General features: G+C 35.9%; 2 protein-coding genes across 2 annotated transcripts in view; both read right to left on the bottom strand.

The window, feature by feature from the left end:
* The window catches only part of LOC126759146 (uncharacterized protein DDB_G0287625), a 300,420-nt gene extending 296,781 nt beyond the window's left edge, over positions 1-3,639 (bottom strand). The window contains exon 1 of the mRNA XM_050473805.1: positions 746-3,639. Within this exon, the coding sequence (XP_050329762.1) occupies positions 1,663-3,606 (1,944 nt within the window). The 5' untranslated portion in view covers positions 3,607-3,639 and the 3' untranslated portion in view covers positions 746-1,662. The remainder of the gene's footprint in view (positions 1-745) is intronic.
* Positions 3,640-8,003: 4,364 nt separating this feature from the next.
* LOC126759259 (ras-related protein RabX-like) lies at positions 8,004-13,916 on the bottom strand. The gene is made up of 2 exons (XM_050473990.1): positions 13,653-13,916; positions 8,004-13,177 (listed from the first exon to the last, which is right to left on the bottom strand). The coding sequence occupies exons 1-2, from the start codon at positions 13,914-13,916 to the stop codon at positions 12,725-12,727; spliced, it is 717 nt and encodes a 238-aa protein (XP_050329947.1). The 3' UTR covers positions 8,004-12,724.
* Between the last annotated feature and the right edge of the window lie 49 nt (positions 13,917-13,965).

Raw genomic sequence — 13,965 nt, 5'->3', positions numbered from 1 at the left:
GGTTATGTGAGATAAATGCTTACACAAGGTTTACACAAGGTGTAGATCTTTTTATTATCTAGAATTTTGGCTTTCAACTCTACTATGCCATAGGACTTTTAGGGTTCGTGGAATTCGGGAAAATCCGTTTATTACTTATCAAACTCAAGCACCCAACAACCTTCAACTTCGTGACCACAGATCGCCCGAAAATTCTTTACTTTCTCAAATGAGTTTCCAATATGGGGTTACATGATTACGGATTTCAAAAAATCGAATTTTTTTTATTAGCTTATTAAATTCTAAAACACTTGTAGAATATTGTCTTAAATTTTCAAGTCGATCCGAGTAATAGTTTCGGAGATACAGCTTGAAGTGCGCCACTTTAAACGCGTTTTTCTCGAAACTGTGTTTTTGAAGTCAGTTGGCAAGATTTCTCGAGAACTACTCAACCGATCTTCATGAAATTTTACACAGATCTTTGAAATACAATTCTTAAATTTTCACTGAAATTTTCAATTTTTGTAAAAATGTCTGCCAAAAATCCAAATTTCATTTTTTTTCTTCGTCCAATGTTCTAAGTTAAGGTTTTAGCTAAAACACGTATTTTTTCACTTTAAATGATGCATGCAAGTAGTTATCCTGCCAACGCGGTCGCATCTTGTCTCCAAAAATTTCAAACTTTTTTGTTAATAGTGTATGTTTACAACAATAAAAAATTCTAAATAAACATTCTTCCTTTTCTTCCCAAGAAAGCCCATGTAACCCCTTATAGAACTCAACGGTAATAATGTTCAGTTCGTAATAAAAATTTGATTTCAACTGAAAAAATAGCTTAAACTTTAAATTATTGTTAGTCATCATATTGATACTTTCGACATAAGCTGTTCCTTTCGAATAATACAGATAGCTGATTAAGCCAAGATATTTGCTGACGTCATTCTAGCTGACTATTGAACAGCTGTTTATTACAAATTTTGTTGTAAATAATTGAAATTAGAATTCCAAGTTAGTATTTATATCCAGCAATAGACTACTGATAGATTTTCAACTGAGATTTTTTTTGTAAAAATATTTTCAATTATCGCTTTAAAATATAGATTTGTATTTATGGCTTTATAAGCAACATAAAATATTATTGGTATGTACATATATATGCTGTAGTAAGTACGAAAATTGTTTACATAGACGTGATCTTGAATTTGAGTGTAGGCTTGCCATTGTATTTGTATTCATTGGTATTTATGAATTTCCAACTTTAAGAACACAAAATGCCATAAAATACTAGTTAAGCGCAATAATAAAAAACACAAAGGCCTTATGTAATGAGATACTGACACATATTAACAAATATACCATACACCGAAACATTTATGGAAAATATCTAGCATTGAAATTTGCATATGTGTATGCACATACATATATACCGCGCTGTATATACTATATATAACGTTCATAAAGTCACTTTGTTAATTTTCCATTTATAAAATTCGATCATTTAAAGACACAACCAAAGCAACAACATTTTACAATGATAAAGCTCATTTTATGAATGATCTTTGTGTTAGCGAGCGCGCGCCGCAAAACAAGTACGCGTACAAGCCGTTCACCATGCTCGCGTTGTACACTGCAGCTGCGCGTCCAGTTACGCCGCCGCTTAGCCGCTCAGCGCCAAGTCTGCTGTTAATCGGGCAGACCCACACTAATGCGCTGACGCGTCGCCGTGCTGCGCGCATTGCGCGTGGGTGCCTTTACGGACGTCGAACCGCCGTCATCGCTCGCAATGATCTCGCCATTGTTAAAACAGAGGCTGCTGCGCAAATGTTTTTTAACGCCCGCTCCCGCCGCCGCTTCTGGTGTTGCGCTTCGCGTGTCGGTGTTTTGCTTTGTTGTCACGGCTGTGGGCATATTTGGTGTGATTTTTCGTGCAGCTGATGCTATAGTTTGATTGTTAAGACGACTGCTTGTATTATTGTAATTATTGTTTTTGTTGTTATTTATTTTATTGACCACACGCTTGTGCTCTTCACCCTCAATGCACTGGTGATTATTGCTTTTGTTATTGTAAGTGCCAGCAATATTTAATGACTTGATTGTTGCAGCGCTGCCGCTCATGTCATTTTCCACAAATTCCGGCTCCAACGTCTCCACATTAGCATCATCTGCGATATCGATTTCACTATTGTAGCGTCGTAAGGCTGGTTGTTGGCGTTGCAGGTTGTTGCTTCCGGTGCGCATATTTGCTGCTGTTTTTATTGATGGTGGTGCGCGGTCGCGCGACTGCGCGTTTGACGCGAGCGTTCGTCGTGACTGAGTTGGCATTTCATCGTCGTGCGAGTAGGTGTCATCGCTGTAGGTGACATGTTTTTTTGGTGATGTGCGAACGCGCATATTTCTCATGCGATCCTCCATGTAGTCCACATTTTCTTCAGCATCGTGCTCGTTGTAAGCTTGGCGTTCATACACTTCGTTATTTCTGCGTCTATAAGGGGCATTGCCTCTATTGATATCGCTGCTTCTATAACCATCATCTGCATAATCCTCGTAATGCCTGCGCTCTCTTATGGGTTGTTTTAGTATGCGTTTTGGTGGCGTCGTGAAACGTCCAACGCTGTTGGAGCGACGCACTGCCGTCACGCGCCCATAGCGTCCAGTGGGTGCGTAATCGGAAGCACCATATTCATCTTCATACAATTCTTGTAAACGATGTTCACGTCTGTAGCCATGCTCTGGACTAACAGTTCGTCTACTTTCCAAAAAATCCAGTTCACGTATGCGTTCGTCTCTAAAACGATCTACGCTTGCACGCGGATTTCTTCTATTTCCTGCTGAATTGTAACGTACACCTTCGTATTCTTCATCAAATACTTCGGTGGCGTAACGATCCTGCGCTCTGTTCTCCGTTTCGGCGCGCATATTGTTTTTCAATTCAATTTCAGTATTATCCTGCACATTCTTGCTACTCACTTTCTCTAATTCGACCTTCTCACGTCGCTCGGCGGGATACAACTTTTCCTTCGCGCTTAAGTCGCGCATATTGTTTTTCACTTGCAATTTGGGACTGTTCTTCGTATTTCGCTCCATCTCCTTCTTATCGTTCATGTCCATTTTGGCGCGTCTCAAATTATTTCGATTGTTCAACTCATCACCCACATAATCGTAGAACTCGATTTTCGATGTGAACGCTTGCTTCTTCTTGGCAGTGGTATAGCCAGCGTTCACCACATTCTCGGGCAGCGGCAGTCTCAGTGCTGTCGGTTTAGCTGTCACCTCGCTGGCTGCACTCCTATGACCCCTAAAGAGCAAAGGTTTTCTAGCTTTCGTTTCATCACAAAGATTATCCAAAAACTCGATTGATGATTTTGAAAACTCTTTCTGAAATAGCTGTCGTGTATTTATATCTGCATCACCGCCGCCACCACCGCTCACCGATGATTGCATGCGCAGTCGTGGCCTTTCGGCTTGTGCAATTTGTAAGCTATTACGCCGTTTGACACGCGTCTCCACCGCTGAGTCGACTTTCGTGTCATCCGGCCAGAAAATACTTGATTGCAGGCGATTGCGCTGTGTCGCACCCCGTTCAATCATGCCGGGCGGCAGACCCGTGTAGAATTTTCCATTTAGCATCTTAACTTGCAAATCACCGTAAACGACCGTCTACGCGAGAATTAAAAACTCAACTGATTCAACAGATTCGATGGCGTGCACTCAGAATCGATTGAAGGTGATAGGTATGTAGGTTGATTGGCTGCAGCAGCTGACACTTGTTAATGCTGACGCTATACAAGTATTATGCTGGAGATTGTTAGTTTTCTTTGGCAGTTAATAGTTGTTGTTGCGTTTGTAGGCGTTGTTGTTATTGCTTTATTGTTAAATATTCAATTTGCTGTTCTGTGCTAATTAATCCCAACAAGCAAATGCATAAGTACGCTCTAATATTTACCTGCGAGTGTGTTAAAAGTGTTACTAGATTTAGTTGAAAGCGAAATACTAAAAAGATTTGTCAATGATAGTTTTGGCAGATTATGATTTACTAATCTTCAGCATCAGTCGTCTCTGTCGTGGGACCTTAAACTAAAATTATCTTTTAGTTATTTAACAATGCAAATTCTGAGATGAGTATTGTCCGCGTTCAAGGTGAGGCTACATATGTATATGGTTGGTAAAACTTTTTTCAAAGTAACGGGACTCTTTTTAATCATTTGTGACCCAAAAAATGTTTAATAACTTTTTAGTTGCTTTATGATGAGAAAACCGTAAATTCTATTTTGAAGGAAAACGTGATGTTGTTTTTCTTACCGATAAATCCCGGAAAAATATAAAATGTGTCTTGGACTAAAAAAATAAAAAAAATCATAATAGTTTAAGAATGGAATACGAAATACGAAAGAGTGGAGGTCATCCGCCGCAGTTGTCCTCAACTGTTGCAGGAATTTCCAGCCTTTTATTTGTTGCTTCTGCACTCTGAAAACTATTAAACTGGCTGAGAGCTAGAACAATAAAAAAACGTTCTAAAATGATAAGATCGTAAGGCTCGATTAGGGTTCGCCAAAAATATGAATAATTCACCATGGATGATTCGAAAAGAGTTACTTTGTCCGATGAAACCGAAATTATACGAATAGGATCAGATGAGCGTTCATGAACATTGATTGACAAACAGGTTGATATACAGGATCACAACATATGCCAAACAATAAAATTTTGAGGTGGATCACTGATGGCTTCGGGGAAATAAGCTGGATGTACTTTGGCGAATCGATGGTATAATGCGTATCACAGATTATATTGATATTCTGGTTGACTAAAATCTTCCAAGTCTGGATAAATTCAGCCTCGAATATGTACAAGGTGATATTTGCATTCAGGAATTACCAAATCGTGGTTTGTGGATAATGGGAACAAACTGCTCGACTACTTAACTGTACATCTTTGAAATCAGTTGTCTGCTTCAGCATCGCGTCTTTTCTGTGAGAGTAATAGTGTAGTTACCGGAATACTCCATATCTATGTATACTAATATTATAAAGCTGAAGAGTTTGTTTGTTTGAACGCGCTAATCTCCGAAACTACTGGTTCTATAATTATTAATATTCAACAAATGGACCACTTACTTATCAAAAGTGAAGAAGATGTGAGGAATAAACTGATTGGAATTATACTAATGGGAATTCGTAAAAATCAGTTAGCATATTGTCGCAAAATATTTAATAAAGTAAACTGAAACCACATAACACCTATATCATCGTAAATATCCTGCAATTAGTACGTTTGTCATGAATAATATTCTCAAACATTCGAAGTAAGAGTGGCACTAATCATAAGTTGGATAACATTTCGGTGCATAAAGACCGCATAAAAGTTAACTATTTTTTCTTCCAATTGTTAGGCTCCAATTTCTATGACTCCCTGTAAAGTTCTTGAAGTTGGCCCAATTTTTGTTGAAATGGTAAAGAAGGAGAGGAAGATCACCCATACAGACGAACAATTTTATTCCTCTTAATAGTTATTTACAATAATACTCCAACATTTTAAAATTTGATCAACTTGGAGGAATCTCGAACCATCTTTTGTTCACTTCATAGCATACTGATCTTACAATGAACTTGTTGAAGAAAATACCATCCTCAGCCATACTAAAGAGACAGAAGAAACGAGGTATACACTTCACTTGTTGAATAATGCTCCGACATACACTACAAATGAGAGGCACTGCTTGACTTTGGTCAAAGTTTTCAAAACTGGCGCCTATTTGTCAACCATTCTTGTTGTAACAACAGAAAATGTGAATGTCGGCGACCTGAGAGTGCTTCGCTGGATATAGTTATATATATTATTTAAGTCCACAGAGTAATTATTGCTTTTGCCTCAATAAATAGAGGTTTGTATATTCTCCAAGTTAATTACAAAAAAAAATTTTAAATTTAAAAAAATTTGGTATTAAAAAAATAATTTGTTTGCTGGGTTCATAAGACATAACTTTTCAAATAAACACATACAGCTGCACAGACACAAACACACGTAAATGCACAGCGGTTACGTCGGATAATTTATGCCCCCACTTTGCTGCTTTTGGCTCGTAAAGTATTTCTTACTCTTGTTGTTCTTACTTGTGTCGTCGTATATGTCGTCGCAGCTATTTTTGCAGCAGCCAGTTTCTGTTTATGGTCAATTCAACAGTTCAAAAACAGTTTGGTGGAAGTGGTTGGTGTTTGCCGTATTTATTTGTACTAATGGTTTGATGGAATGCTTGCAAACAGGCCTTTTGGTCACTAAGATTTCATTCAGAATCTTCTTAATTAAAGTAGTATAGGCTCGTTTTTGTGAAAAAAACTTAAAAAAAGAGTCGTCTGTTTCTTATTTTTGCAGTGCTGCCAATTGCGCAACTGCAACTTTTATGGTAAATGACAGTACAGCAAGTTTTAAAAGAATTACATAGCTGTATTTATTGTATTGGACCATAGTTAATTAACAGTTATTGGAATGCAGCTAAATTCCGATATGAAAGTTTTATCAATATTCTATTCTTAACAAGCTCCTGCTCGTAAACATCATCAGAAATATGGAGGTTCGTTGAGAATATTGCAAAAGTGTTTTGGGGAGTCGACTTTATCATGAACACAAGTTTTTCAGTGGCAGTCGTGAAATCATCGCAAACTGGCCTCTGGCTAATCGTTTATCCACCTCTGTTAATGACGATAGCATCGAAAAAGTTAAAGAAACAGTGCTTGAAAATTGTCGTGTTGTTATCAAAGAGATGTCAGATGATCTCAATATCTCTTATGGATCGACTCAACACAGGTTGGTTAAAGATTTGGGTATGAGTGTGTCAGTGCTGGACTCATACCAAAAGACCTAATTCTTTTGAATAAATGAGATGCTTGACAACTTAGCTGAAGTCCTGTGAACGTGAAACGAATCATTTCTGATGCCGAGACGTACATTTATGAATATGGCGTCGAAACTGTTCAACTATATATCAATGGTGCTCCGATTTTTATACCAACAAAATTCATTCATTCAAAACAGAAATATGAACGGTTAGTAATCACTTGGGGAAATAGGCTGATACAGATTTCGGCTGTAGGGAGCAGTTCATAGTAGATGATTCCCATCAAATCCCTTCAAACAGACAGAAATCCCTTTCTGACAGTCAATTTTGGGCTTACCACCATTTTCATCGGCTCACCACGATTCGACCACGACCTTTTTTGCTTGTCGCTGACGTAAGTAACCCACTCTTCATCACCAGTAACCATTTGCTAGAGATAGGGAGCAATTTTGTTGCGATTCAGCAACGACTCGCAGATGGAAAATCCGTCCATGATGTTTTTTTGTGTGTGATATAAATACATCGAGTTTCTTTTTATATTCAGCCTTAATTTATTTGGCCTGGGCAATAGAAACAGAACTTACATGATGGTCGGGTTCGAAGATTTCCATTAGTTTATTGATATTTTCAATTGGCTTTCCAGTGGGTGGTGCATCTTTTACACCAGGGTAGCGAAACGAAATCAATGAAACTAAAATTGTGAATAATTGACTCCTAGAGTATCAGAACCGTAAACACTATTCACATTTTTAGCCGTTTGCATTGCCTTTTTGCCCTTTAAACTGTAAAACATGGCTTATTTTCTCTTATATGGAGTCTTTCTTTGACACGCTTTCAAACAATATTGAGTCAAACAATCACAAAACTGTGTGAGAAGTTTGTTTAGTTTGAAATCTTATCTTTCAAACTCTATATTGTGTAATACAATCACACATATACAATGCAGGATACAGAATAATAAACCCAAATATTAGAAAAATTGAGATCTTTTTAATAGATCGAATAAGATTCTAAATATAAAGGTGTGTATCGTATGTTGGGTTAGTCTGTAAAACCTTTATTACGATACGAAAACTCTCTAGTTTTTTGCTCTTAGTGATGGTCTCGGAAATGACATCAAATATATTACATTTCTCTCCTGAGTACAAAACATAATATTTTCTAATAAATGAAGCGATAACTCTTACTCGGATTGTTTTTTACACTTCAATTTTATTTATTATCGTAAATAGTTGTTGTTTTGTTTGTTTCTTTTGTTTTCTTTTATCAACTACAATACTTGCAAATGCTCTCTACGAATTCGTTTTGTTTTGGTTTTTTACAAAGTTTTCTTTTCACATTCTACACATTTAAGTTATCAATTAATGAGTCATCATTTGGCTCTTCAATACTACAAATATGCAATAAATATAAATAATATGTTTAAGTAATAATTACAAATGTTAATATCAATAACTCGGTACATATTATATATAGTATATATGTATATACTTGGACTTATATGTAATATTATGTATACAAAATATATTATAACGAAACAATAATAATAAATGAATAAGTAAAATTATTTGCGAAAATCGATTCTAAAGAAAATAATCAAAAAATAGCGGGAATTGTTGTTTTTGGAAAAAAGATTTACATTAATGTTGTTGGATGCAAAATAGTTCTCATTCCATATTATTTATTATTTTGATTTTCATCTATTTTCTAAAACGACGCCCCTTTAAGGTTCTCATTATTTCTGGAAATAGGAAAAAGTCACACGAAGTCATGTCTGGCATATATGAAGGCAGGGACTTCGTTACAGTATTGTTTTTGGCCAAGAATTCACGAACAAGCAACGAACTTTTATCAAACGAAAATCGCCAAGCCGATAAAAATAGGTTAATATTTGGTTGTTACTAAAAAAAAAGTAAGCACTAAAAGCAGCTGAAAATTTTATGGTACTTCAGGAACATGTATGTATTGGTAGTCGAAAAAGTATTTTCGTATTTTGTCAATAGATGTCGTTGCAGTCGTATATCTCGACTGCTACAAATCACATTGCATCATACCATATAGTGTTGGAAAGGTGAGATTTTAAGCTTCATTTAACCAAAAAAATTAAAAACCGGGGAAGTTGAAAAAAAGATACTGCTGTTCAAAAATGAATGAAAATAATGAAGAAATTCGCTATATTTTGGAATTTTTGTATAAAAAAGGGAAGAATGCCACGCAAGCTCCCATTGAAATTTGTGAAGTTTACGGAGTCGATGCTGTATCAGCTCGTGTAGCTCAACAAACGTTTGTTCGCTTCGGTTCTGGAAATTTCGAAATTTCGATTTTCACTGATGAAAGTTTTACACTGACAGAATAATGTCTCTAGCGGAAAAATGGCAGAAAGTGGTCGATCAAAAAATACACATTTCTTTACTTATTTATTAGTATAAATATAACAAAAAAATAAGTTGAAGATTGATTAGAAATCCCAATATAATAAAAAAAAATTAACAATTTGACTCTCCAAATCCACGAAGTTTTAATATTTCGGTTTCTGAATACAACTCATACAGATATGATTCTATAGCTTTATATATATTATAAATATAGAGTCTATAGTAATATAGCTCTATATTTTTGGTCAATTCCCTTTAGGTATTAACGCATATCTCAATTAATTTTAAATGATAAAGAAATCGACTAGGATACTAAATAAATAATTATTTTATAATTCTCAACTTGAGAAAAATATCATCAAGCTTCTTTTGTATTGAGTCTTATATAATGAAAGAAACTAAAACCTTGATGAAATGAGATGAATTCCAAGAGCGGTTATATAAGTTTACTGGATATTGCACATTAGCGAATTTAAAAACTCAAGAGATACATTTTTATAGAAATATTTATTATTTATGCTTAGGATAAAATCTTAAAAAATCGATGTTTTAACTGAGGGCTGACATGTATCACATAGGGTTGCCATATAACTATAAAATAATATGTATGCTACAATATTAAAGAAATTAAAACTAAATGTTTTAAAAATATATTAAATTAAATAAAAATAAAATATAGAAAAAAATAAAAAAAAATAAGAAAAATAAAAACAACTTATCAGACCTAAATTCATATATAACTTTACAAATATTTTTTAATATTTCTTGCTGTCTTACTTGCAACACAATTTTCAGTTATATTACAACAATTCGATACAAATTTAGAGCGAGTTTAGCTAACTGCAAAATTTTTGAATGCTCTATTCATTAGTTATATTTATTTTACTTTCTTTATCCCAGATATGTACTTAAATTTTCCTTAATACTAATCATACACAGACACAGTGTTTCCTTTTTATCATTTTTTTTTCAAATTTATGACGGCTATTTAAAGGTAAAGTATAAGTTCATAATTTTTTTGGAGTTTTTTTTTTGTTACCCGTTACTATAAAATCATTTACAAATTACACTTTTAAGTTTAATTTAAAAAGCGCTTATGCAAAGTTTTGTGGGTGCATACATACACTTATGTATGTATATGACGCATATATGTAGATCTGCGTGACAATTTTTCGCTTTTCTAATTTTATCGGTGTGTTTTATTACTATATATAGATTTTTGTTTTGCATGGAGACGATCACTTGTTTTTTCTAATTTACTTTATTATTTACAAACTTTTTCAAAGTATTTTGGGTTTTCTTAAAATTTATAGTTATACATATATTTTTTTACGCTTAACGGTAAATACTTAAAAATTTATATTAAGAGGGTTAGCTATTGCAACTTTGTGGTGTTAATTTTTAAAATGTTTTCTTTTTATTTTTGTTGGTATTTTTGAGATTTTATCGTTTTTCAACTTTTTTTTGATTTTGTAGTAAGCCAACGCTGTGATAAGCAAGTTTCTAAGTTTTTAACTTAAAACTGCAGTTTCAAACTTAAGCTTACAGCTCTTAGATTTAAGATTTATAATTTTACCGTTACCGTAGCAAACCAAACAGAGTTAATTTCGAACCGTAATTATAGTGTGTATACAAATTTTGAACTTTTTTCATTATCTTAGCTCGAAGACATTTTATTGACATGGCAATTTCTGCTCAAATTCATATGCATATCATTTTTATACCCAACGCGCGTAAACATAGTGAGCTAAAAAGTGTGTGTGAGAAATTTAAATACAGAAGAGAACATGTAACAATTATATACATAATAACATTGCTAAAGCGACAATAATCAGACAAAAGAGGTTAAACCAGGAAAACTGCTAGAAATTGAAAATTTGATAAACTTTTGGGAACCGTACTCTTACCATTGTTTTTAAACGAAATTGACACAATCTACATTGGGTATTTATCTGATAATTCTGCAACTTCTAGTACCTAATCATAGGAGAATAGCAGGAAACTGCAAAGTCGATGAGCTCGCAAAAGAGGCCACACATGTCCCAATTACATCGGATAGGGACGGATTGGGACCCCTCTGTCCTCTTGTGTTCTAACGCTGGATATCTGAACATCACATGAGTTTAGCAGGCTCTGGTCCACAACCATCCATTGTGGAACTGCGGGATTCTTTAGCCTAATACGAAGCGAAAGAGATCCACCGAACCACTTGCCCACAGTAAGGTTAATCTTGAACCAATCGTTTGAGTTCTTGCTGTTCATTGCTCAGTAGGTGTACATGCAGTACGGCTGAAAATTTTGTCGGAGGCTAACTGTCACAGTGAAATGGAGGAAACTGAGGTGGAAACATGAAGGCTATTTCATCTCCACTGTCCAGCTTTCGCAAAACTGAGGTTGAAACATCTCGATAGACTCTGAGTGCTTTGTCGATTTTTAAGAGTTTTATTTGATCAATATTTAGAAGCTAGTAGCATCAAATGGACCGGCGTTCTCCGCCGTCCAAGGAAGATCCGTTTTTCTTTTTTGGCTCGACCTTTCAATCTAACCTACTCTGCAACTACTAAAATTTTCATCTCTATGATTAATTGTAAACTATTCAATTCTCACTTCTTGGTACTACTAACGTTTTGTCTACGTTGTAGATTAATGTTCTTTTCCGTAGTGCAGGAAAGAATAACCATAAAGAAGAGGGTTTAAGATTTTAACCAATCCGTACGGAAGTCATAATATGCTTGAATGATCCATGTTAAGTAATGATAACCAATTGACATTATTAAAATAGGACCGAATAACATATGCTTGAATGGTTAATGGTAATTATTGATAACTCACACCTTTTAAAGGACTTCAGTGATGCATTTTCTGACCAGTTTTGCCGCATTTTCGGGTTCGTCACCGTCTCTGACACGGACTTATGCATACCGGTTATGTTTTGAGAGCCCAAAATCATCTAACCTGAAGAAGATAATTGTACATCGATATGTCTAAGGTCCAAATCAGTTGGAGTCTAATAAAGAGGGGAGGCAAAAGATCGCAATAAATTGAAGAGTCTCATTGTGGCCCTAACAATTTTTTCGTGAACCATGCAGAAAGTGGAAGGTCTTGTGAATCTCAATATTTTAAAGTTCCTGAAAAATAATGTTCTTTCTTTGTATCAAAAGCCTTCAAAATATACTCTAAATGCCTCATTTCGAAAAACTTTCTTTTACGACTGCAGTTTACAAGTGCGTTGGGTATAACATGAACTAGTTTATATCAAACACTATTTTGTATTACATAGTTTCCGCTCTTATTTGATATCTTGAACTTAAACTAAAAAGTGTAAATTTGGAAAACCATTTGATTTGTTGATTTCGATATCTCGTCTAATGCAACCGCTATACCTTCCTGCATGCCGACGGCGCGCCTACCTGTTTAACCACTGCCTACTGGCTTCCGACAATTACCGCCGACAAATACGCTCGAACCATTCCTGGTAAACCCATTTCATTGCAAGCCTCTAAGCGCCGGACTCCGCTTGCCGCGCGAAAAATTCAATTCAATTTGGATTTTGCACTTCCACTTGCATCGGCACGTGCATCTGCATTTGCATCGGCACCGAAACCGGCGACATTAGAATTATATTCGTCTTACCCTCCTTGTCGGTGGTGAATTGGCCATGAATTTGCAGCAATTCCGATTTCTCGGCGGCGCCCGCATCATTGCGCGTTATTACACAATATTGATTGCCATTGTAGGTGACGACCGGTACACCGGCATTGCCGCTGGTCGGCTGTTGTGCCGCATTCGTTGTGATGGTGGCGTTCGCATTGATGTTGGGTGTGGAAATGGTGTTGATGTTCGCGTTAATGTTGCCATTATTAGCGGAGGCGTTCATATTGGCGGCGACGTTGGCTGTAACGGTTTGATTATCAGCTGTGAAATTGATGCCGTTAAGTTGCGCTTGGACGTATGTGGCTGCCGTGGGGGAGTGTGCAAATAAATGGGAAATCTAGTGGAAATGAAGCGAATCATTGTTAGTGAAAGTGATGACTAAACTGGAGTTGTTGTTGTTGTTGTGGTTGTGGTTGTTGCGGACAAGGTTGGGGTTGTTGGGTAATGGTTTAGTGGTTTGGTTAACATTCGAGTTGAAAAAGTAAAAAAGAAACAAAGAAAAGGAAGAAGAAGAAGAAAAATACGTACACGCAAAGTTGTATTACGTAATACATACAGACATATGTACACATGTACACACACGCATACATACATACATGCAAACTTAGCTAAAATAGTTTCAGAAAGTGGAGTTTTGGTGGCGATGTTACGGGCAGGAAGGGGGGCACAGTCAACTTGTGACTTGTTTTACTGATTGAGATCGAAATGTTTCCGCTGTTGCAGGATCACTTGGGTGAGGTGATAAATATTGTGCTACATACAAGCATACACACACATAGAAGAAGAAAATAAATTCAGTTATTTTTAGTTACTTCGGTTGAATTGCGGTTATTGTTGCTATTGTTGTTGTTGTTGCTATTGCTAACGTTGCCACTGTTGCCCATATTGTTATTGTTGTTGCTATTGTTGTTCGACATTGCGGCCGTGGTGGAAAATAATGCGGACTGTTGCGTGTGCTTCTTAAACTTTTTGCCAGCATGCGACGGCTGCTGCTGTTGTTGTTGTTGTTGCGAGTTTATAATCATTTGATTTTGTATGATTATTTTCTCTCTACGTGCATTCATCTCGACTTGCATCGCATTTTGATTGGACTCAGTTTGAAAGCTGCTCTGCTTAGCTGCGTTG

This window comes from Bactrocera neohumeralis, chromosome 2 (genome assembly GCF_024586455.1).
Source record: "Bactrocera neohumeralis isolate Rockhampton chromosome 2, APGP_CSIRO_Bneo_wtdbg2-racon-allhic-juicebox.fasta_v2, whole genome shotgun sequence".
NCBI classification, from domain to species: Eukaryota; Metazoa; Arthropoda; class Insecta; order Diptera; family Tephritidae; genus Bactrocera; species Bactrocera neohumeralis.
This window is presented reverse-complemented; position numbering and strand designations above follow the sequence as displayed.